At 44.3% G+C, this 26823-nt stretch overlaps 1 protein-coding gene across 2 annotated transcripts in view; it reads left to right on the forward strand.

Annotated features, from left to right (window-relative positions):
• LOC126109382 (uncharacterized) overlaps positions 1 to 26823 on the forward strand; it is a 228298-nt gene that overhangs the window by 145272 nt on the left and 56203 nt on the right. For both annotated transcript variants that reach the window (XM_049914403.1, XM_049914404.1), the window contains exon 3: positions 2641 to 3379. In XM_049914403.1, coding sequence (XP_049770360.1) covers positions 2641 to 3379 — 739 coding nt within the window. The remainder of the gene's footprint in view (positions 1 to 2640; positions 3380 to 26823) is intronic.

A 26823-nucleotide genomic window follows, 5' to 3' on the forward strand; every position in this document is an offset into this window, starting at 1 on the left:
GCGGGTTGGGATCCATAGCAGATGGTATAGCGAAATAGAGGAACGAGTGCCATGGATATGATACGCGAATTGGAAGGGCGAAAATCAGGCGTTTTTCAAATTCGTCAAGGTCTTTTCACGAAATTTCAATTACTAATTTAATCCTCTGAATGCGAAAATATCGTCAGAATAAAATAAGAGAGATTAGAATTCGTACGGAAAGATTTAAGTGTTCATTACTCCTGAGCGCTATTTGAGAATGGAACGATAGAGAAATAGTCTGAAAGTGGTTTGATGAACCCTCTGCTAGGTACTTACGTGTAAACTGCAAAGTAGACTGGTAGATGTAGATGTTGTAGTAGTAGTAGTAGTAGTATTCATCTGTAGATCACTTTTACAAGAATATTGGACATACAGTGGTATTCCAATTTAAGAACAAAATTCATTTAAAAGGTGGTCAGAAACAGCCTGACAAGCTTGTAACAGTGCTGCACGGGAGGTTGCGCTGAGAAATCATTGTTAACAAAAAAAAAAATTCGATGCGTTGCGCCGTTTACAAGTTACTTAGAAGTGAAATTAACCAATCAAGTCTTCGCGTGCACAAATTCAAGCGAACTGCTAGAGGTGGTGTCGCCAAATGTGTTTTTCGTTTGGTTTCCTCACATAGAACAACCGTAGCATTTGCTCATCTAGTTTAAATTTTTTCGCTTCCAAGAAAGGCACATTTTGACTGGTAATGAGCATACACCCACATTGCCGCATTATAGCGCGTGCAAGTGCTTGAACTGACTACCCTGAAAGGTAAATACCTCAGAAACGAAACGACGCAACGTATGATTTTTTTCCCTTAATCATTATTTCTCAGCAAAGACTCCCCTGCAACACCATTACATGATTTTCAGACTGTATCTGACCACCCTGTATTTACATACTTACAGATCTAGTTTGACAAAGACCTGCCTAATTAGAAGAGCGCTTTAGCGGCGAATTTCCTGTGATTCAGGGAGGTGAGGCAGTCCCAGACAGAATCCACGTACGGGCGGATTAACGACGAGGGCTGGTCAGCCGACCAGCCTGAATGTGATCTTTAGGCGGTTTTCCACGTCTACCTCTGTAAATACAGGACTGGTACCCACGCCCCACCTCAGTTGCCCGCTACACAAACATTTAGAAACCGTTCCCACATTTGATAGGAGATTTACACTAGACACAGACAAGTGGTGTACACAAATTCCGTAAAATGGGAGTGGTGGCTTTTGGAAGAGCATCTGATCATCAACTGTCAAGTAACGTTGCTTCAACCCATATAACAATACCGCTCCATATGAAAATGGGTCAAGGCAAAGAAGAAGGAGAGATCCAGTTTGAAAAAGATAGACACACGCGCTGCTGTTTCATATTCTCGTAACGAACAAAGTTACAAGAAAGGCAATCATGCTGGTTAATGTCCTCCTGCTACTTTACAAAATTTGCTTGATACATTTTTTTTAGTTTGCTTCTGGAAATTAAGTTACTTGAGGTGGTCAAGATAAAGCATACAAAACGCTAAGAAATGCATTTTTTAAATACAGGGCTATTACAAATGATTGAAGCGATTTCATAAATTCACTGTAGCTCCATTAATTGACAGATGGTCACGACACACTACAGATACGTAGAAAAACTCATAAAGTTTTGTTCGGCTGAAGCCGCACTTCAGGTTTCTGCCGCCAGAGCGCTCGAGAGCGCAGTGAGACATAAATGGCGACAGGAGCCGAGAAAGCGTATGTCGTGCTTGAAATGCACTCACATCAGTCAGTCATAACAGTGCAACGACACTTCAGGACGAAGTTCAACAAAGATCCACCAACTGCTAACTCCATTCGGCGATAATATGCGCAGTTTAAAGCTTCTGGATGCCTCTGTAAGCGGAAATCAACGGGTCGGCCTGCAGTGAGCGAAGAAACGGTTGAACGCGTGCGGGCAAGTTTCACGCGTAGCCCGCGGAAGTCGACGAATAAAGCAAGCAGGGAGCTAAACGTACCACAGCCGACGGTTTGTAAAGTCTTACGGAAAAGGCTAAAGCAGAAGCCTTACCGTTTACAATTGCTACAAGCCCTGACACCCGATGACAAAGTCGTGTCGGTCGTGGTGGAGATCATGATCAGCAATTCATGTCATGGCCTCCACGCTCTCCCGACTTAACCCCATGCGATTTCTTTCTATGGGGTTACGTGAAAGATTCAGTGTTTAAACCTCCTCTACCAAGAAACGTGCCAGAACTGCGAGCTCGCATCAACGATGCTTTCGAACTCATTGATGGGGACATGCTGCGCCGAGTGTGGGAGGAACTTGATTATCGGCTTGATGTCTGCCGAATCACTAAAGGGGCACATATCGAACATTTGTGAATGCCTAAAAAAACTTTTTGAGTTTTTGTATGTGTGTGCAAAGCATTGTGAAAATATCTCAAATAATAAAGTTATTGTAGAGCTGTGAAATCGCTTCAATCATTTGTAATAACCCTGTACTAACTATTAACTGTAAAAGTACGGTGAGTGATCTCGTATTAGAGTTCATCACACAAAAAGAAACTCAAGAATAAGCCAGTTTCACTTTAAAAACAGTGTTTTCATTGCTGTCCTGTGTTATTGTAACATTGGAATGTTGGTATGTTGCCAGCAAGAAGCAGAAGGATGACACTCAACTCGACTCCGAGAAGGCGCGCGTAAAGCAGAAGTGGCAGAGGTACAAGCCTCCGAGTTCCAAAAAAGCAAAGAAAGCGGCTCTCCGCAAGGAGAAAGCTATGGCGAAGAGCGGTAAGGAGAAATGGAAGGCAGCAGCCGAGGAAGCGAGGGAAAAGAAGGCTAAGAGGTCTGCGCAGTACCTGGAACGGGACGCTGCAAGCAGACGAAAGCTGACAAAGGACAAGTCGTGGAAGGAGAGCAAAGAGAAAAGTCTTCAGGCCGAGAGGCGGACATCGAGTGGAGAGGGCAAGAAGTTGGACGTGGATAAACTGAAACAGGGTTCGAAAGTGACGGAGAAACAAGCTCAGAAAGAGAAGTGGAAGTCAAGTGAGGACACCAGTGCGTGTGCCAAAGACGAGTTGTGTTCCAGTGGCAGCGACGAGAATGTACCCGGTGAGAAGAAAAAGTGGAAGAAGAAAAACAATGGCGAAGAAGGTACGAGAGAGAAATCTGCACAGCTAAATAGGGCAGGAGATGAAAGTCCAAGTGGTGGGTCCGAGACTGCTGGTGCAAATGGAAGAACGGAAGTAAAGAGTGATAAGAACAGTGACGAAAGGGAACAAGGGGAGGTACTGAAACAAAGGACTACTGATGGCAGCAAACAGGCAGTCAAGCCAAAGGGGAGAAAATCGACAGAAGCGCAAGTGGACAGTCCAGAGGTGTCGGCCTCCAAGGTAATTTCATTCACATTGCTTTTTGCCATCATTTCAGTCAACAGTTCTAAATATTTCTATTGTGGGCAGTCTCATTCTTGTGATATTTCCTATTTGTTTTTTCTTGTTTTAAGAAATACAGCAACTAGCCACTTTTCTTATGTATTTTTATTTATACCATTACGCGGACCGGGCTCTCACCCATCTTCCGTTGGCCTAATACACTCCTGGAAATGGAAAAAAGAACACATTGACACCGGTGTGTCAGACCCACCATACTTGCTCCGGACACTGCGAGAGGGCTGTACAAGCAATGATCACACGCACGGCACAGCGGACACACCAGGAACCGCGGTGTTGGCCGTCGAATGGCGCTAGCTGCGCAGCATTTGTGCACCGCCGCCGTCAGTGTCAGCCAGTTTGCCGTGGCATACGGAGCTCCATCGCAGTCTCTAACACTGGTAGCATGCCGCGACAGCGTGGACGTGAACCGTATGTGCAGTTGACGGACTTTGAGCGAGGGCGTATAGTGGGCATGCGGGAGGCCGGGTGGACGTACCGCCGAATTGCTCAACACGTGGGGCGTGAGGTCTCCACAGTACATCGATGTTGTCGCCAGTGGTCGGCGGAAGGTGCACGTGCCCGTCGACCTGGGACCGGACCGCAGCGACGCACGGATGCACGCCAAGACCGTAGGATCCTACGCAGTGCCGTAGGGGACCGCACCGCCACTTCCCGGCAAATTAGGGACACTGTTGCTCCTGGGGTATCAGCGAGCACCATTCGCAACCGTCTCCATGAAGCTGGGCTACGGTCCCGCACACCGTTAGGCCGTCTTCCGCTCACGCCCCAACATCGTGCAGCCCGCCTCCAGTGGTGTCGCGACAGGCGTGAATGGAGGGACGAATGGAGACGTGTCGTCTTCAGCGATGAGAGTCGCTTCTGCCTTGGTGCCAATGATGGTCGTATGCGTGTTTGGCGCCGTGCAGGTGAGCGCCACAATCAGGACTGCATACGACCGAGGCACACAGGGCCAACACCCGGCATCATGGTGTGGGGAGCGATCTCCTACACTGGCCGTACACCACTGGTGATCGTCGAGGAGACACTGAATAGTGCACGGTACATCCAAACCGTCATCGAACCCATCGTTCTACCATTCCTAGACCGGCAAGGGAACTTGCTGTTCCAACAGGACAATGCACGTCCGCATGTATCCCGTGCTACCCAACGTGCTCTAGAAGGTGTAAGTCAACTACCCTGGCCAGCAAGATCTCCGGATCTGTCCCCCATTGAGCATGTTTGGGACTGGATGAAGCGTCGTCTCACGCGGTCTGCACGTCCAGCACGAACGCTGGTCCAACTGAGGCGCCAGGTGGAAATGGCATGGCAAGCCGTTCCACAGGACTACATCCAGCATCTCTACGATCGTCTCCATGGGAGAATAGCAGCCTGCATTGCTGCGAAAGGTGGATATACACTGTACTAGTGCCGACATTGTGCATGCTCTGCTGCCTGTGTCTATGTGCCTGTGGTTCTGTCAGTGTGATCATGTGATGTATCTGACCCCAGGAATGTGTCAATAAAGTTTCCCCTTCCTGGGACAATGAATTCACGGTGTTCTTATTTCAATTTCCAGGAGTGTATGTTAGTTTTGCACAGGTCAGCTGAGGCATCCATACTGCTGTCGGTGTTTTAACGACATACTTACTGAAGATTCGAATATGTATCACGTCAACTGAAAATGGGTGAAACCCCAATACGCATACTGCGACTGGTTCCTGTGTTTCTTAAAATAATCGACCACGGAACTCAACAACATGGAAAATGGATAAATTGTTTCTCCCTGAGTTTGTACAGTTCATAGGAAAAAAATCTACAGGGTGTTACAGTAGGAAACAGGTGCATGCTGGAGGGCAACAGTGTGGACTTTCCTGAAGCAGTTAGCCTACCCTGTAGCTACAGCTAAATTTCTACGCAGGCAGGGGTGCCCGCAGGGCAGGGGGGAGGGGGCGGAGGGGGGGGAGGAGAAGGGAAAATAAGAATTCACTCAGTTTACGAATATAAAAAAAGTCTGAAACTTTATGGCTCAGGTTTATATGATTTAAAATACCTGCAAAATTACCACTAAAATAGTAGGAAAACATCGATAAAATGACGTAAAAATTATGTAAGACATACGTAAATTGAGTTAGAAAATGAACTAGAGCAACGAAAAACTTTATAAGAGGATGCAACTAAAATTAAAAACTGATAATGAATATAAAAATGGTGTGCTTTTATTTAAGGAATCTCGTTCGTTAAAGTAGTGCAAAATTGTTGTATACCCATCTTATACCTATTGGCAACGAAGTATCGTTATTTTTGTTTATGTACTCAACCGTGGTAAAGTTAAAACAGCAAGTGAGGTAACAATAGTAATAAGCAGATGAACCATCAGTTTATTGTCAACATACACGAATACATTCTTGAGCAACATCTAAGCGTTTTTCCTGAAGGCACGTGCCTTGTTCGTTCTTTACAGATTAAAATAATCATTTGTTGTGTCACAAATGGACTTTAAACACAAACACATAAAAAATGAAGTAGAACTTTAAAGATGATAGCTTCCTTGAAAAACGAACTACGATACTGTATCTATATGATGAAAAATACAAAATTAAAGATACATTTCTATAGCCAGAATATTCGAGATGTCAGCAGCTGCAAACAATGCATATCTCATACGAAAAGAACGATTACATGTTACCAAACGGCATTACCAATAAGCTAAAATAAAATACAGCGAAACTGCCGATCGACTGAGTGACGAAACTACTACATGTGTCCTTGTCTCCAATTAAGAATGATATCCATGGTGAGAGATCCGCCTCGGAAATGGCTTCTAGGGTACAAAAATGGTCCCATCTCAGTAGATATGCAAATCTTCATAAACCTCGACTGGCAACACGATGCAGGCTCTGAGCACTATGGGACTTAACTTCTGTGGTCATCAGTCCCCTAGAACTTAGAACTACTTAAACCTAACTAACCTAAAGACATCACACACATCCATGCCCGAGGCCGGATTCGAACCTGCGACCGTAGCAGTCCCGCGGTTCCGGACTGCGCGCCTAGAACCAAACACGATGCAGTTTGCAAGACAAAACATACTCGATAAAATCTTACTCTTTCTAATCAATATACTGATACTGGGTGATCAAAAAGTCAGTATAAATTTGAAAACGTAATAAACCACGGAATAATGTAGATAGAGGGGTAAAAATTGACACACATGCTTGGAATAACATGGGGTTTTATTAGAACAAAAAAAAGGTCACAAAATGTTCGACAGATGGCGATGGACAGCAAAACTGCTACTGTGACGGGCGAGAGGCACGCCGATATGTTACGGAATCGCATCATCCCCAGCCTAGCTGAATAACACCTGCTGGATGCAGTATGGCGCTCCACCCCATATTGCTAAACGCGTGAAAGATCTCTTGCGCGCGTGGTTTGATGATGATCGTGTGCTCAGCCGTCACTTTCGTCATGCTTCGCCTCCCAGGTCCCCAGACCTTAGTCCGTGCAATTATTGACTTTGGGGTTACCTGAAGTCGCAAGTGTATCGTGATCGACCGACATCTCTAGGGATGCTGAAAGACAATATCCGACGCCAATGCCTCACCATAACTTTGGACATGCTTTACAGTGCTGTTCACAACATTATTCCTCGACTACAGCTATTGTTGAGAAATGATGGTGGACATGTTGAGCATTTCCTTTGACTTACTTTGTTATGCTAATTATTGCTATTCTGATAAGATGAAGCGCCATCTGTCGGACATTTTTTGAACTTTTGTATTTTTTTGGTTCTAATAAAACTCCATGTCATTCCAAGCATGTGTGTCAATTTGTACCTCTCGATCTACATTATTCCGTGATTTATTCAGTTTTCAAATTTATACTGACTTTTTGATCACCCAGTATATTATAAAAGTAATTGTACAATGTGCGTGCTGCTAAAACTCAGAAACGAGTTCCTGTGCGACCGAGGGAGTTATATGGCATGGTAGCCCTCGATCCGCCATCCTTGAATAAGATTCCCGTTTTTACCTGAAGGGCGTGCTTTTGAAGGTATGAAGGCTGGGAAGTTATGCCCTCTAGAAATTTTTAAACATTCCAGAACATTCGAGAGCAATCTACAACACTCCAGAATATTCCTCAATGATCCGGGACGTTCTGAAATGTTCGGGAATAGTCTTGAACATTCGGGAACATTCCAGAACATCACGGATCATTGTGGAACATTCTATTCGTATGTTGTGGAATGTTCTGGAACATTGCGGGCTATTAAAAGCGATTTTGGTATGTTCTGGACTTTGCCACTGGCGGGACTACCCACTGGTAGGGTTACATAAAGCAAGACTCGTCCTGGGTTCGAACGTCAGTTTCTTATCAGCGACGAAGAGAGGAACCGAAAAAGCAGTGCAGTGAGTGAATAAAAACAAACAGGGAAGTGTGAGTAGTCAAAGTGGTCAGTGACTGAATATAAATCGAAAATAAAGTGTGTAAGGTGCACTTAGTGTATTTTTCAATAAAAAGTTATTTTATTTATTTTTATTGTTGTATTTATTTATTTATATTATTTATTTATATTTTAGACAATGCTAACAAGTAATATAGGAGGATATCATGACAGTTCTGAAGCAAAACGGCGAAAACAAAAAGAACGGCGAAAAACCGAAATAGACAAAGAGCGCGAAGCACATTTTGAGTTCCCAATGAAAGAAAATGAGCATCATGAGAAGCAGAGAAACCGAAAAACAACGATATGAACGGATTGAAGAAACAAGAATTGCGACACAATCTTATAATGAAAGACTGCGAACTCGAGCCAGCCATGAAAATATCACCCTAGGAGAAGCACGGGCGACGACAAGTAAACATTACAACCTAAAAAATGAAGTATTCCACTAAGACTGGACGAAGGAATATAACAAACACAAAAACATCGTAATCGGAAAAATGGATAACACCTGCCATACAGAAGACGACTATCCAAAAACGGCTTCACAGCAGAATATGAATACGAGGCAGCGACGAACTGGAACTAGATCATCAATGGATAGTACCATATAAAACACTATTTTCCAAATTGTTCCAAGCACGCATAAACGTAGAATACTGCAATTCTGTGCAATCCATCAAATATGTCTGTAAGTATGTGGCAGTGACGTGGCAGTAATTCAAATAGCCAAAGACAGCGAACAACAAAACACAAAACGACGAGATCCTCATGTACCAAATGGGAAGATATATCGTGGCGAATTTTCGGTTTTCCCATTCACGAACGTGAACCAAGAATGCAACACCTAGCAGTACATTTGGAGAAGGACACAGACTTTACTTCACAAAAGACACCGTCAGAAAAACTTTAATCGAATCACCTCAGAGCATCACATTAACAGCTTTCTGCCAACTGTGCCAAACGGATCCATTCCCGAAAACATTAGTTTCTGTCGATCTCCCTTCCTATTACACGTCGAACACAACAAGAAAAATCTTTCAACGACGAAAACAAGAAATTGCAGTAGAAGATCATCGAGGAATCACGAAAACTAGCGCAGTAGGCCGAGTATATCCCGTACATCCCAACAACGCCGAATGTTCTTATATCCGGATGTTGCTACAAGAAATACCGGAAGCAGCAAGTTTCACAGATCTCAAGACTGTTAATGGTTACCTATGCCAGACGTACAGAGAAGGATGCCAACGCTTAGAACTACTGGAAAACGACAACCACTGGGAATTAACACTACAAGAAGCCTCAGTAGAACAAATGACTTATTTGCCATAATTGTAACAACATCTAATCCATCGAATCCAAAACAGCTATGGGACTCCTTCAGAGAGAGTATGAGTGATGACATATTGCGCCAAATCCGACAAGCTCATCCTGAACTGACCATCGAATTCAACGACTACAATGAAACCCCCTCATTCGCCTAGAAAATAAATGTTTAGCGATAAACAACCAGAGCTTATATAACTTTAGATGCATGCACCAAGAATAGATGCTATCGGTGTGTTAAACTTCGAAATTACAAAGGGAAAAAGCTAAAACATCAATGAACTACTTCAATACATTGCTCACAACAAACCACTCTTCAAAGACAATCAAAAGGGAACACAACACTGGCGGAATTATTTACTTGGATGCACCTGACGGCCCCGGAAGAACGTTTCTGATAACACTGTTCTACAAAAAAAAAAAAACTTTTTTTCTATTTCTGATAAAAAATATTGTGATCCTAGTTGTATTTTGAGTGCTGAATTGAAAACTGTTTTTGGTTTTTTTCTGTCAGGGATAGTTTATGCGTAATAGCAATTTTATTTCTCTTTTCAGTTTCTGAAATAGTGCAGCAAACGTGCGGTGAAATTTGACAAACAAATGCACATCTTTATGATGTTATAAGTTCATCACATTAATGGAGGGTGGGATCCAACATATAACACAGTAACCTTTGTGTATACACTTTGAAGCATTTATTTGACATGAGAAATTACAGAAAACTGACAAACAATGAGCCACTGCCTTGTAATGCACTTCACTTTTTTCTCTTGTATTGTGAATCTTTCTTCTCTCGAATGATATTCCAGCAATAATCTGCTAACATAGAAGGTACCCACTTCCCTTCATAGCGCCTTTCTCTGGTAGAAATGTCTTTATGGAATCTTTCCCCATGTTCATCCGATACGTCACTACAACTCTCTGTGAAATGGTCCAGATGAGAGTCAACCAAATGTACCTTCAAAGACACATTGCACCCCAAATCCTCATATGCTTAGATCATATCCTTCACCATTGCTTTGTAGTTAGTAGCTCTTCTTCTTCCGAGGAAGTTTTCCGACACCATCTTGAAACAGTCCCATGCGGTTTCTTCTCTATCAGTTAAACATGCTTCAAAATTTATATCTTTCTGCAGCTCCCTGATTTGTGGGCCCACAGATACACCTTCCTTTATTTTTGCAGCTGAAAGGCAGGGGAATTTGTTAGCTAGATATGCAAACCTATAGCCTGTTGGATCCATGGCCCTCACAAATTGTTTCATCAGGTCAAGTTTGATGTGAAGTGGTGGAAGTAGTATATATTCAGGAGCTACCAGACTGTCACGTTATACATTCTTTTTGCCAACTTTCCATCTTCGCCTAGGCCATTTTTTTCACGTAGTGAGAATTTCGGTCTTGACTATCCCACTCGCAAAGAAAACAGGCATACTTGGTGTAGCCTTGTTGCATTCCCAGTACCATAGCAATTACCTTGAAATCTGCACATATTTTCCATTTGTGTTCATTGTATTTTAATGAATTTAGCATCCTTTGTACGAATTCGTAATTCTCTTTTGTCAAACTAGCGTAAGCTACTGGAACAGAGGGTATTTTATTTCCTTTGTGGAGCAAAACACCCTTCAGACTTGTTTTCGATGCATCTCTGAAAAGTCTCCACTCCTGTGAAATATAAGTGAAGTTCAGCACTTTCATCAGGCCAGCTACGTCATTGCAAAATATCAGTGCTTCGTAAGTTGAAAAATAAGAGATAAAGGCATGTTCTCTGTGCCTGAACAAACTGATTTTAGTACTTTGGTGCAGTAGATTATACTCCTGTAATCTTGAACCAAGCAGCTGCGCCTTTTGTTTACTTAGTCCTAGATCACGTACTAAATCATTTAAATCTGCCTGTGTTAACAAATGAAGCGATGACTCACTTGTGCAGTGATATAAAGAATCATCATCTGTGATTTCTTCAGTACTACTTATTTCACTGTAACTCGGAATTTGACCTCGAGCTCTTGAAGGTACTGGAAGGTTGTCGGAATGCTGCACTGGCATTCTCGCTGAAGGCAGATCTGAGTAAACAATGTGCCTCTTCGACTTTTTGTTTGTAAAACCCTGAATTTTTGTTAGACAGAAATAACAACCAGTAACAGGGTCCTTAGGCTACCTCCACACCATGGGAACAGCAAACAACGCCACATTCTCTTTAGCTTTCCACCACTGAATTAGTTTGCAGTAACTAGTAGCACAACAGAAATGTGGTGCCCATTCTTTATCTTGGTCTCCTACCTCTACTCCAAAGTACTGTTTGTATGCTTTCTTTATGACTGAAGAAATTTTCTTCCTATTTCTGGCAAAACTGAACTTCCCACAGATGTAGCAGAAGTTGTCCGGCTTATATCGACATCCACGACGACGTGGCATTTCTGCAAATTTAAAAATACCACTTTGGTAATACACCTGTATTAAATTAATAATAGGGAACTAGGGGAACGCTGATGTGTAAAAACAAGCAGTCATTTTACCTTCAGCACCAGGCTCAATTAGTTTACACACAGGAACTAAAAAAGTCAACCATGCTCGGAAATATGACAGACAGTTACTTGTCAGCCAAAACACTCACTCGTTAAGACTGACACAAATTGCGGCTAACACCACTGTTGTAAACTCGATGCACTGCCCCTAGGAGGTGTGAAGCTTTACTGCCAAGGCAGCGACCGGCTGTCTCCGTTCGAGTTAATGAGATGTTTCAGGTGGTCTTAATGACATACGTGTGGCGGGGGATAACCTAATGATGTCTGATTCTTCCCACCTGCTGTTGCTCAAGAACTTATCACGTTCTATCACTACTGGATGCGGCAACATACCCGTATTTCTCTATAACGTCTCTGTGTTTGTCACGAATTGTGAATATACATATATATACATATTACATAAAAAGTATCCCTGACAAAGATATTTTGTTTACATATTTGAATTTCCCATGGTAAAATGGTCTAGAAGCACATACTTTAATATCAGAAATAGAACCCATGTCGAACAGTGTAATCTATTGCTGGTGGAAATACGTGCTAAACAACACATCGCACTTGCACTGACATCATCCAGCGTTGCAACCACAGTTATTGAAGGAGGACGAATTGCCCATTCCGCCCCACCGTTGAATATAACCGAAGAATAATTCGAGGTTTGTAAACTCTCAAGAGCATCTGGAGGGGTGAACTTCTAAAGAAAGCTGACATTATTTTCTGGGACGAATCCACATCAGCACATAAAAAAATTACTCAACCCGTGGACAGAACATTACAAGACTTGCGAGGAAACTCTGAAGTCATGGGAGGAACTCATATTCTCAGGAGATTTTCGACAAACACTTCCAGTTGTTCACAAGTCAACACCAGCAGCCGAGATCAATGCATGCTTTAAAAAATCACATCTCTGGTCGCACATACAAATACTGCAACTAACAAAAGATATGAGTTGAACTATCGAAAGACGAAACTTCAGCACATTTTGCTCAGCAGCTTTTCAAATATGCGAAGGCACAAATCCTACTGACTAGATGACCCGGCTCATTAAACTCAACAGTGATTTCTGCAACATAATCACCGCTGGAAACGAACTCATCAACCAAATTCATCCAAACATTGTCCACAACTAGACTCTTTGCAATCACCAGGAATGCCATTACACTGCCTTCGGCTTAAAATTGAGTCTTCGATCATACTAGTCAGAAATCTCAACTCAGCAAAGCTATGTAATGGAACAAGGATGAAACGTCAAATTGCTATCGAAAAACATAATCGACGCCGAACATATGACTGGCAAGTACATAGGACACACACTATTTATCCCCAGAATAAAACCTGATCTCTACTGAACTGCCATTCAAGTTTAAAAGACTGCAATTTCCAATAAAATTAGCCTAAAGTTTTATAAGTATCGAAGTGCAAGGGCAAAATTTAAAATATCGTGGCGTCAGCCTCAAAGACTTCTGCTTCTCTCCCGGTCAACCATACGCAGCTTGCTAGAGTAGGAAATTCGAAACATTCGTGCATATATACCCCAGATAACAAAATCAAAAACTATTGTTCATAAACAAGTATTGTAAATAGTTAGAACAAGTTTTCAATAAAACGTTTTACCTCTCATACTTTAACAAGTATTGTAAATAATTAGAATATGTTTCCAGTAATTTTTTTTTTTACCTCTTATACATTTAAGTTTATCCTTTCCTTCCATCTACCACACAATCTCATAGCAACTCCTTGAGCAAAGCTGGGTACCCCAGCTAGTTCAAATTAGCGTATTGTGTTATGTTTCTTTTCGTTTGCTGAAAGGGTACTGCAAGGCCATTGATCGCTACTAGTCTGTAGAAGTAGGCAGTATTCGTCATTGGGACAATTGTAGACGTAGGTGATCCTAACAGGGTGTGGCGCCCATTGAGTTACTGCTGTACAAGAGCCTTCATGCAATTAACTTCATAATCTTTGTAGCAAATAAGCACCACACTTGAGCATGAACGTTTCTATAATGGGCTGATCGGCACTGCATCAGTGCATTGTCAGCAGTGAAAGAAGTTATTGTTCTATTTGTCCAGTCAACAATGAGCCGAAATTTACACTGCTCTAATGGCGAGGGGCGGGAGGGGTTTTGACAGTCTGGAAATGATGTCGTTTTAATACTGCTCTCAGAATTCGAGAGAGTCGTGAAAGGAAGCATAAAATCAACAAGGAGAGGACAACTGTATTGGAATTCCATCATTTGTACAGTAGCTTAAGAAAGGTCATGATAAATTCTGGAATTATTTCACAATGACTGTAGAGACATTTCACTGTACATTGTCGTCTGGAGTAGATTACAGAACCAAACCCAAATTTCAGTAAGAATATTACCGCTGAAGAGAAACTTATGGTCACCATCGGCTAAGTACACATCATTAAATTTACAAAACACTTTTAATCATTATCAGTTTACAATTTGTAAACATATTCGGCATAGTTTACAATTAAGAGCATAGCTGACATAGAGTTGTAGTTGTAATAATATTTATGATAGCTGACAGCAGTTTTTGAAATACACTCCTGGAAATGGAAAAAAGAACACATTGACACCGGTGTGTCAGACCCACCATACTTGCTCCGGACACTGCGAGAGGGCTGTACAAGCAATGATCACACGCACGGCACAGCGGACACACCAGGAACCGCGGTGTTGGCCGTCGAATGGCGCTAGCTGCGCAGCATTTGTGCACCGCCGCCGTCAGTGTCAGCCAGTTTGCCGTGGCATACGGAGCTCCATCGCATCCTGGTAGCATGCCGCGACAGCGTGGACGTGAACCGTATGTGCAGTTGACGGACTTTGAGCGAGGGCGTATAGTGGGCATGCGGGAGGCCGGGTGGACGTACCGCCGAATTGCTCAACACGTGGGGCGTGAGGTCTCCACAGTACATCGATGTTGTCGCCAGTGGTCGGCGGAAGGTGCACGTGCCCGTCGACCTGGGACCGGACCGCAGCGACGCACGGATGCACGCCAAAACTGTAGGATCCTACGCAGTGCCGTAGGGGACCGCACCGCCACTTCCCAGCAAATTAGGGACACTGTTGCTCCTGGGGTATCGGCGAGGACCATTCGCAACCGTCTCCATGAAGCTGGGCTACGGTCCCGCACACCGTTAGGCCGTCTTCCGCTCACGCCCCAACATCGTGCAGCCCGCCTCCAGTGGTGTCGCGACAGGCGTGAATGGAGGGACGAATGGAGACGTGTCGTCTTCAGCGACGAGAGTCGCTTCTGCCTTGGTGCCAATGATGGTCGTATGCGTGTTTGGCGCCGTGCAGGTGAGCGCCACAATCAGCACTGCATACGACCGAGGCACACAGGGCCAACACCCGGCATCATGGTGTGGGGAGCGATCTCCTACACTGGCCGTACACCACTGGTGATCGTCGAGGGGACACTGAATAGTGCACGGTACATCCAAACCGTCATCGAACCCATCGTTCTACCATTCCTAGACCGGCAAGGGAACTTGCTGTTCCAACAGGACAATGCACGTCCGCATGTATCCCGTGCCACCCAACGTGCTCTAGAAGGTGTAAGTCAACTACCCTGGCCAGCAAGATCTCCGGATCTGTCCCCCATTGAGCATGTTTGGGACTGGATGAAGCGTCGTCTCACGCGGTATGCGCGTCCAGCATGAACGCTGGTCCAACTGAGGCGCCAGGTGGAAATGGCATGGCAAGCCGTTCCACAGGACTACATCCAGCATCTCTACGATCGTCGCCATGGGAGAATAGCAGCCTGCATTGCTGCGAAAGGTGGATATACACTGTACTAGTGCCGACATTGTGAATGCTCTGTTGCCTGTGTCTATGTGCCTGTGGTTCTGTCAGTGTGATCATGTGATCTATCTGACCCCAGGAATGTGTCAATAAAGTTTCCCCTTCCTGGGACAATGAATTCACGGTATTCTTATTTCAATTTCCAGGAGTGTATCTGTAAGCTTGAGGATTTAAAATCACGCTATCAGTTTGACGATTTTCAAGTCTGTAACAAGATATTGGAGGAATGTGCATGGAAGACTTGTTTCTCAGTAAGTTTCAGTTTTTGTGTTTCGTCTTTCAGAAACTCCGTATTTGTACTTTTCTTTGTTTCTTATGGTTACCGCTATCTGTGGTGGGCAGACTGGGAATGGACGCACTGAAACGCTGCCCTTCGAATTTTTTGACAGCACTGAAAAGCTTTCTAATGAACATATTACATTCACATCACGTAAAACACTCCGTGAATCTGTAACACTAGCCATCGTCGTTGTCAGATGGAGTTATGTTTCGTGAGGAATATTACTTTTTGTCTGCCGTGGAGTCATGTCTTTCAAAACCGGCAGTACTTCGTGCGTACAACATCTAGTTTGAAATTTTGGTAAGCTACCTTGATTTCCGGAACGTTCAAGACGAGTCTTGCTATGTTCTAAACGCAACATATTGCATAACTACACTCCTGGAAATTGAAATAAGAACACCGTGAATTCATTGTCCCAGGAAGGGGAAACTTTATTGACACATTCCTGGGGTCAGATACATCACATGATCACACTGACAGAACCACAGGCACATAGACACAGGCAACAGAGCATGCACAATGTCGGCACTAGTACAGTGTATATCCACCTTTCGCAGCAATGCAGGCTGCTATTCTCCCATGGAGACGATCGTAGAGATGCTGGATGTAGTCCTGTGGAACGGCATGCCACGCCATTTCCACCTGGCGCCTCAGTTGGACCAGCGTTCGTGCTGGACGTGCAGACCGCGTGAAACGACGCTTCATCCAGTCCCAAACATGCTCAATGGGGGACAGATCCGGAGATCTTGCTGGCCAGGGTAGTTGACTTACACCTTCTAGAGCACGTTGGGTGGCACGGGATACATGCGGACGTGCATTGTCCTGTTGGAACAGCAAGTTCCCTTGCCGGTCTAGGAATGGTAGAACGATGGGTTCGATGACGGTTTGCATGTACCGTGCACTATTCAGTGTCCCCTCGACGATCACCAGTGGTGTACGGCCAGTGTAGGAGATCGCTCCCCACACCATGATGCCGGGTGTTGGCCCTGTGTGCCTCGGTCGTATGCAGTCCTGATTGTGGCGCTCACCTGCACGGCGCCAAACACGCATACGACCATCATTGGCACCAAGGCAGAAGCGACTCTCATCGATGAAGACGACACGTCTCCATTCGTCCCTCCATTCACGCCTGTCGCGACACCACTGGAGGCGGGCTGCACGATGTTGGGGCGTGAGCGGAAGACGGCCTAACGGTGTGCGGGACCGTAGCCCAGCTTCATGGAGACGGTTGCGAATGGTCCTCGCCGATACCCCAGGAGCAACAGTGTCCCTAATTTGCTGGGAAGTGGCGGTGCGGTCCCCTACGGCACTGCGTAGGATCCTACGGTCTTGGCGTGCATCCGTGCGTCGCTGCGGTCCGGTCCCAGGTCGACGGGCACGTGCACCTTCCGCCGACCACTGGCGACAACATCGATGTACTGTGGAGACCTCACGCCCCACGTGTTGAGCAATTCGGCGGTACGTCCACCCGGCCTCCCGCATGCCCACTATACGCCGTCGCTCAAAGTCCGTCAACTGCACATACGGTTCACGTCCACGCTGTCGCGGCATGCTACCAGTGTTAAAGACTGCGATGGAGCTCCGTATGCCACGGCAAACTGGCTGACACTGACGGCGGCGGTGCACAAATGCTGCGCAGCTAGCGCCATTCGACGGCCAACACCGCGGTTCCTGGTGTGTCCGCTGTGCCGTGCGTGTGATCATTGCTTGTACAGCCCTCTCGCAGTGTCCGGAGCAAGTATGGTGGGTCTGACACACCGGTGTCAATGTGTTCTTTTTTCCATTTCCAGGAGTGTATTTCCACATCCACCGCTGCAAACGATCGCACGAAACACAAGGTCGCTGGCTTGCGATTACATAGGCGTCAACGCTCGGCATTGCTTGTCCCACCCTGCTGTTCAACGTATATCTCGCTGTATCAGTGTTGAACCAAAACTCCTCCCTCCATCCTATCACTGTGATTCGATTTCAGCTTCTCTTCTCTAGTCGTCGTTCTGGTCGGTTCGGCAAGGCATCGCGTCAGGGATAGCGTGTGAGTTGTGAATGGGCGGTGGTCCGTGCAGTGATGTAGCTACGTATGTAACTAAGGGTCCCGGGGCAAAAATGAAACAGGGGCCCTATTTTGACTAAACTAAAAACTTTACAGATGTAAAACTACTTCATCAGCTACTTGCCACCCACTGCATGGAATAAGAAGGCAAACCAATTTACTACTAAGTAAATTATTATGTATAACGCAGCAGATAATATTTAATCGTATTTATTAATAACATTAAAAATGTCAAAATTTGTTTGTTTATTACGCTTTTGTGCAAGAACTGGATTTGGATGAAATTTTGCACACGCACAGATAGTGGATAGAACATAGGATACTTTCACACCGACAAAATAATCTCGTGAGATAATTTTCAATGTTGGTCCATACTAGGCGAACGAAGTCGCGGGCAGAAGCCAGTAAAAAATAAGTGACGGAGGCAGGGCCATGTTTTAATGGCTGTAATAGATTACAGTTAATAATATGGGTAGACAATAAAACGAAGTTGACAATTTTATTTTAACAATTTATTTTACAATCTTTTTCTGGTTTTAGTTCTTGAAAATTATCAGTAAGTATCGTTAAATCTAGACTTGATGCATTCCTGTTTTCGATTGCTAAATATCGGCTTCGAGCTTCATACACACTATTCCTTAAATAAGTTTTTATTATTTTTAATTTGCTGGATGAAGTTTTGGCTGTTCCAGAAGTGACAAGTATTGTATAAAATAATAAAATTGTGGTAAACATTTATGTAATGTTTCATTCTAGCATTGCATATTTAATTATAATATCCTTGCATAATTGGTGAACAGTCCACGCCAGTATCAATTTAGGTAGAACAAATATTAATAAACTGAAGTGAAAAATTAGTGCCTATTATATCAAAATAGTTACCTTGGAATTGAACACATTTTTGTAATCAAGTTGCTTCATTAGAGTGAGCAAAAATGGTGGTTTTAGAAAATTAAGTGTTTGACAGACTCCATTCATGCCAGTAACATGTATGTTTCACTGAGCCCTTATTGTGTTTAGCGCACTTCTGAAAATAGTAACTTTAAATATTTCTTTACTGTTTCGGAATCGGTGGTCAGAAGCTAGTTCAACAAAATGGATTTTAACTTTCTTTAGGCGTTTCTCATGAAAATTGGAATCTGTGTCATATTCGGGAGGACGACGGTTCAATCCCGCGTCCGACCATCCTGATTTAGGTTTCCGGTGATTTCCCTAGATCACTTCAAGCAAATGCCGGGATGGTTCCTTTGAAAGAGCACGGCCGATATCCTTCCCCATCCCTCCCTAATCCGAGCTTGTGCTCCGTCTCTAATGACCTCGTGACGGAACGTTCCTATGTCATATTTCTTTGCAGTTTCATTGGCTCTGCACATGAATAATTCGAAATCATTTCTATAAAATATCAGTTTTGTTTTAACATCTGCAAAAGCTCTGTTTGCCTGGTCCAAGTCGGTATCGCGTTTCTGCAAAATTTTGGATGCATAACTGATGTTATTCAATGTCTTGTGCATGAATTCACAAAGGAATAATAACTCTAAATTTAGCATTTTTGTTTTAATATTTTCTGCTTCGCTACACTCATCTTTACTGCAACTCTTCAGTACTATTTCTGATAATGCCAAGATTATATCATAAAAACGAAGTTTTACTGAAGTTTTCATATTAACTCTACTAGACCATCTGGTCGGATTTAATTATTTTAGCAGGTTTCCGATCCGCGAGTGAATTTCGACAATAGATCTCAGCGCTTAATACTGTTTCCGAAAAAAATTTTGCATTGTTGCGAAAAAATCTTTACTTCCACACAACTGCTAACGGCATCATTTATCACTTAATTCAAATTATGTCTGACGGAGTGTACATACTCCGCATTTGGCTAAACATTCTTAATCTGTTTTTGTACACCATCATAACACAAGTCATCAGACTGGCCCGTCATAACCTTGACTCACACGCTTTTTTAAATCAATATTTTGGTCAATAAAAAATAAAGTAGTCACCTTCTTGATTAAACCTGCTGCGCCATGTTTGATGACTGCAAAAAAGCCTACAAATAATTCTTTTACTTCTAGATCGATTAATTGTCCATTTTATGATCTTGTTATTACTGCATATATCAGAACAATGCTTGGCTGATCTACCTTCTATATACCTGTGCAGTGCCCACCCATTATTGTAGCGAAAAACGGTGATGCTGTAATTTGTTTTAGCAGATTATTTTCAAGTTTGTTCGCTAAACTCTCCAACAGGTAATTTTGAATTGTTGGACTCAGATACCTTGTAGACCCTACAAACAATAAGACGTGACTTTTTTTTCGAATGAAAGCAATTGAAAAATAAACAAAAAGTAAAATGCTAAAAAATTTATGAGAAGTCAGAATGATTACCTTTGGGCATATTGAAAAAAAATGACGCAAAATGTGATTATATTTGGTGATAAGCTCTGCAACAGACAGGAAACTGGCGTGGTATCCTACCTCCTGACTTAAGTTCTCTCGATGTCCTCTGAAAGGCAATGATCTTTCCGTTGCAGTAAGTATGAAATCAAATAACCCTGTAAGAACTATTTTCCAAAATGACGGTCCATACGAATATTAATCTCAACTTCTTGTCGGCAGTATCATTATTTTTCCAAAATTTGTACACAGCACATGCTTCCGTATGGGCACTCGAGAAACTGCGCTCTTTAATTCTGACAAGTGCTTCCAGTTCCGATTACCGATACACGATACATTATTCCTTAGCGAAGCAAACCACCAGCAATGTTGACCTAGAATTTCAGAGTAATGAAACCAAAAATGATTAACTGGTCCATACTAAGAAACTAAAACGTAGTACGGTATTGAAAAACCGTGGTGGGAATCTTTAGGAAATGGGACCTTTGACATTGTGTCTTACTGTTGAAGTTTCCGAAGTCTCTTTTCGAAGAGTGATAGGTCGACCGTTATTTCCTGTTTCGTATGCCATGCGGGTGTCGTCCACATGATCGGTAACGTCGTCGTGGCCGATGGTATTGTTAACTGCAATTATTTTCGGATCGTCTTCAATGTGCTTCTCAACACAATGACTCAGAGCACTATGGGACTTAACATCTGAGGTCATCAGTCCCCTAGAACTTGGAACTACTTAAACCTAACTAACCTAAGGACATCAGACACATCCATGCCCGAGGCAGGATTCGAACCTGCGACCGTAGCGGTCGCGCGGTTCCAGACTGAAGCGCCTAGAACCGCTCGGCCACACGGCCGGCGCTTCTCAACAGATACAACATTATCTGAGTCACAATCATCACAAATGTTTGGGCCGGAAGTACTTGTAGAAGGCTGACTAAGAAATCTGTCAGTTTTGGTCAATTTTTGTTTACTCTCTTCTTTTTGCTGACGTTTTTGCTTAAACGCACCACTGGATACCTTTTTTTTTTATCCATGATTCTGGTTCAGCTCAACAAAAATTTTGCAAACGAGAAAACGGTCCTACTGCTTGGTTACTCGTACGTGCCAGAGACGACGCTCTGCACTAACTATACGTTGTTATGCATAAACCTGATGTAAACATTATGCTATGTACACTCCTGGAAATTGAAATAAGAACACCGTGAATTCATTGTCCCAGGAAGGGGAAACTTTATTGACACATTCCTGGGGTCAGATACATCACATGATCACACTGACAGAACCACAGGCACATAGACACAGGCAACAGAGCATGCACAATGTCGGCACTAGTACAGTGTATATCCACCTTTCGCAGCAATGCAGGCTGCTATTCTCCTATGGAGACGATCGTAGAGATGCTGGATGTAGTCCTGTGGAACGGCTTGCCATGCCATTTCCACCTGGCGCCTCAGTTGGACCAGCGTTCGTGCTGGACGTGCAGACCGCGTGAGACGACGCTTCATCCAGTCCCAAACATGCTCAATGGGGGACAGATCCGGAGATCTTGCTGGCCAGGGTAGTTGACTTACACCTTCTAGAGCACGTTGGGTGGCACGGGATACATGCGGACGTGCATTGTCCTGTTGGAACAGCAAGTTCCCTTGCCGGTCTAGGAATGGTAGAACGATGGGTTCGATGACGGTTTGGATGTACCGTGCACTATTCAGTGTCCCCTCGACGATCACCAGTGGTGTACGGCCAGTGTAGGAGATCGCTCCCCACACCATGATGCTGGGTGTTGGCCCTGTGTGCCTCGGCCGTATGCAGTGCTGATTGTGGCGCTCACCTGCACGGCGCCAAACACGCATACGACCATCATTGGCACCAAGGCAGAAGCGACTCTCATCGATGAAGACGACACGTCTCCATTCATCCCTCCATTCACGCCTGTCGCGACACCACTGGAGGCGGACTGCACGATGTTGGGGCGTGAGCGGAAGACGGCCTAACGGTGTGCGGGACCGTAGCCCAGCTTCATGGAGACGGTTGCGAATGGTCCTCGCCGATACCCCAGGAGCAACAGTGTCCCTAATTTGCTGGGAAGTGGCGGTGCTGTCCCCTACGGCACTGCGTAGGATCCTACAGTCTTGGCGTGCATCCGTGCGTCGCTGCGGTCCGGTCCCAGGTCGACGGGCACGTGCACCTTCCGCCGACCACTGGCGACAACATCGATGTACTGTGGAGACCTCACGCCCCACGTGTTGAGCAATTCGGCGGTACGTCCACCTGGCCTCCCGCATGCCCACTATACGCCCTCGCTCAAAGTCCGTCAACTGCACATACGGTTCACATCCACGCTGTCGCGACATGCTACCAGTGTTAAAGACTGCGATGGAGCTCCGTATGCCACGGCAAACTGGCTGACAATGACGGCGGCGGTGCACAAATGCTGCGCAGCTAGCGCCATTCGACGGCCAACACCGCGGTTCCTGGTGTGTCCGCTGTGCCGTGCGTGTGATCATTGCTTGTACAGCCCTCTCGCAGTGTCCGGAGCAAGTATGGTGGGTCTGACACACCGGTGTCAATGTGTTCTTTTTTCCATTTCCAGGAGTGTATTTTTCTGCGTTTGCTGTTACCTCTCTGGCCTGTCTTTTACGTGGAGCTTAAAGCACTCGCTCTCAAGTACGTTAAAGTACGATGATAATAAGGCAAGTTGTGCTGTAATGTCACCGACAAGAACGAAGAAACACACAATCGCACAGATATTACCGGTTCATTTACGCTGACTGGCCAGCAGTGCCAGCTAGTTATGTGACGACCTGCATATAATTTGTAGATACGATGACCGACAGAAAAGCAACAAAACAGCAGATGCTAATGGATTTTAAGGCAATGAATTAAAATACGGCAAAACTTCGGAAATATGCATAATAACAGCCAGGTGGTAAGGATTTGTTAGTTCAAAAAAAAAAAAAAAAGGAGCAGGTAAAGAATGTGAAGGCACTGAAGGCAGTACTTACCGTCATTAACTCATTTGGTAGTTTTTTTTTTTTTTCACTAGCTGCTTATATTTTATGACCCACCGTCTAATTTCTTATGGTGGGTCGTATATTGCCACTTAGCCGCTGTGACTGGGCCCGGGGTCCGCAGTGACTGAAAGTAACACCACACCGGCTCCCGTCCCCACTCACACCGTTGCCCGTGTCCCGCCACGTGGAGGCGGACTCTGTTTAGATCCATTTGATATCTTTTTTTTTGTGCAGCATTAGAAAAACGTATAACTAATACAAAATCAAGTAAGATATTAATAAACAAAACGAAATTAAATATTTAGAAAGAAGGAAGGAATAGAGAAGTTATAGGTATAATATTGCCCGTCACCTGGTTGTGGGCGGCGGCCCGGGTCTTGGAATGAACCTCAAGACGCTGGCCGTTGCTCACCATGCCTTTAACATCTACTATCCTAAAAACTACCTTAACTAGAAGAGATTAGGGTACGTTAAAGCTAGAAACTAAGACTAAGACCTCCATGTCCAGCCTACTAAACTATTTACGATATACAATAGAGAGGTAACTGATTTTGTGCTTGGCTCAAAGTTGCTAATGAAAGGGTACTCGTAGTAAAAGTAATAAGGTAATGACGCTAACGGTTTGTGTTGAGCCTACAAGGCTCCTAGTAGAGTACATCAGGCGCAAGCACCTCCCGGCCCCGCCGACAACACGACCTGAACGGTGGTTTTCCCCGATCTACCATAGGTATCCGTCGGGTTGGGCTCAAAAGAGAGGAACCACAATTAAGATCCTTCCATCCAGGATGTGCGCCGCCTCTTACCAGGGGGGCGTGGGTCCCTTGAAGAGGTGCCCAACTTTAAGCTTCAGATGAGAAGTTCTTAGTATAGTGGAGGTTGAGGTATAGGCTGCGTAGGTTAGTTGTACAAACAGTTCACACTGAGCCAATGAGACTTACAATGATACGTGGTGTGGCAGTTAGCACCTTCCGGCCCCGCCAGCAACACAGCCTGAGCGGTGGTTTTCCCCGATCTACCATAGGTATCCGTCGGGTTGGGCTCAAAAGAGAGGGACCACAATTAAGATCCTTCCATACAGACTGTGCGCTGCCTCTTAACGGAAGGCGTAGGTCCCTTGAAGAGGTACCTAGCTTTAAGCTCTTATTGAACATGGAGATGCTGTTAACTGTTTATATATAAGGTACAATCTGAATAGTCTCTTAATTCCCTCGATATCTGAATCCGATGGATACAGCAATACAGGTCACCACTGGAGCTGTTATTTGTTATATTGATGACGAGCCGGCCACTAACACAATTCACAAAACCATCCAAGACCAAGACCCACATTTTCTTTTTTCTCCTTTTATGAAATTTGGACTGGAGTTGGTTACAACAATTTTTCGGTATCTTTGATTACGGATCGTTAGCTTAAGGAATTCACTACACAAATAGTTGAATTACCATGCTTAATGCCGTATTCTGCTACGACACGGCCCCTGGCTGCCGCAGAGAATTCTGGGATTCTACGGTTCAAGGCCTCTGCGGGCGAAGAGAGAAAAGGTCGGTGCTTGCCAGCGCCTGCAATTTCGCGCGCAATACCTATTGTTTTCGACGCAAGAGATGAAGCAATACACTGTAGATACTTCATATTCACCTGTGGTCACACAATGTATTGTCAAACACGCTGCTAGTAATTCAGCGCCACTCAGTGTTCGTCCGCAAAGATTGGCAGCCATGGGAACTCCGACATCAACCGGCAACACCCGAACAGTGGCTGGGTCCACGTCTTAAAGCGGACAAGCTATAAACCCTGTTTTGTTTATGTTCTGGAGATGGGAAAATTTTTGTGGTTTCATTTCGTGCCGTTCGAGATTTGTTGGTCAGGGTTCAAAAAGTACAAAATTCTTGATTCAACTATGATATTATACAACTTTTTTGAATGTCGTTCATAGAGGCCGAGGGTTCCTTTGAGTTTGGGGCCCTGGGGCATTGCCCCTCTTAGCTCTGTGGTAGCTACGCCACTGGGTGCATGGCTGCGGTTTCCATAAACTTTTGTGCATCGCGAAGAGTAAAAGCGCAGTGAATACAATGGTACAATGACCGATATGCGTTAACGAATTATTTAGGAATAAAGGGGACGACTCACCCAAAGGCAGAAGCGCTGTGTCGTCGACAGATACACACACAAAAGGTACAAAGCTTTACTTTGCTTGATTTCGGAATGGAATTCCTTTCTTAAGCTGTAGGAGAAACATACACACGCCTCTTTCCCTACATTGTGCTCATTCGACTGCCAGCTCGGGTGGGGGGGGGGGGGGGGGAAAGAGTCTAGCGGCTCGTGGGAGAGAGGGGAGGCGTAGGCGTCCTTGGGCTAGCCAGGTATGCAGGTAGAGGGGGCATGTGGCAGACCTTCTGAGCAGACTAGGGCGTGAGGTGGCCGCAGACAACTAGCTGAGCTGACATGTTTTGGGTGGGGATAATGGGAAACACACAGAGCCACACACACACTGTTTGGTGGAGGGTGGGAGGACAGTAAGTTACCTTAGGTTTAGGGCAGGGAGTTTGTGATATACGTTTTTGTACCTCGTAAGTGAATAAAAGCTACTAATGAAAGCTAAGGAGTCGAAAAAGATACGGTCTATGATGAGGTATCACAGAAAAAGAGCGAGTCAAACGCAACCATTGCTATTAAAAATCTCTGTAATTGTACTGATTGCGAAAACAGATACAGGGCCAGTACCTCTGCTGACTTCAAGTGCTTTGATGAAAGTGTAGTGGTATCAGTATTCCCTATGTCGGAAATTACATTGAAAAAAAAGGGAGATATTGACCATTACCTAAAATATAACATTTTATTGAATCCATGGCAACCTGAAAAAATCATAATTTTAAGAATGACGTAAACGGTACCAAAAGAACATTTCGATCAGACCGGCTGTCGTTATACCCGTGGTTGGTCCATTCTACAGCAGTTGAAGGAGCCCTTTGCAAGTTTGGTGTGCTTCTACGCCTACGCATAACGCATTGGAGTCATCATGGAGCATTCTTAAGTCGCCCATTCACAAATTTAAAAAAGTTTCATGAATATACAGAAATGCATATGAATTCCGAATGGTATAAAGATTCAGTAGAAAAATCGAATAATTTTATTAGTGTTATGCCGCACGGGGTAGCCGTGAGGTGTGAGGCGCCATCGGAGGTTCGTGTACTCCCTCGGGCATGGGTGTGTGTGTGTGTGTTGTCTTTAGCGTAAAGTTTAAGTTAGATTAAGTAGTGTGTAAGCTTAGGGACCGATGACCTCAGCAGTTTGGTCTCATAGGACATACCACAAATTTCCAATTAGTGTTGTGACAAACAAAACTGAAAGTTTGGAAGAACTCGGTCAACGAGAATCTTGGAAAATTACCAAAGGCTAATCGCGCCAAGTTAAAACCTATTGTTTCTTGTGTATTGTTTTGTGCGTTACATGACTTGCCTTTAAGACGCAAAACAAATTCAAATGCTGTATTTGATGATTTATTACAATTTAAAGTACAGTCAAGTGACGAAACATTGCGAAAAAATATTTTGCGAGTGCGCCTAAAAATGCT

This window comes from Schistocerca cancellata, chromosome 12 (assembly GCF_023864275.1).
Source record: "Schistocerca cancellata isolate TAMUIC-IGC-003103 chromosome 12, iqSchCanc2.1, whole genome shotgun sequence".
Lineage (NCBI taxonomy): Eukaryota > Metazoa > Arthropoda > Insecta > Orthoptera > Acrididae > Schistocerca > Schistocerca cancellata.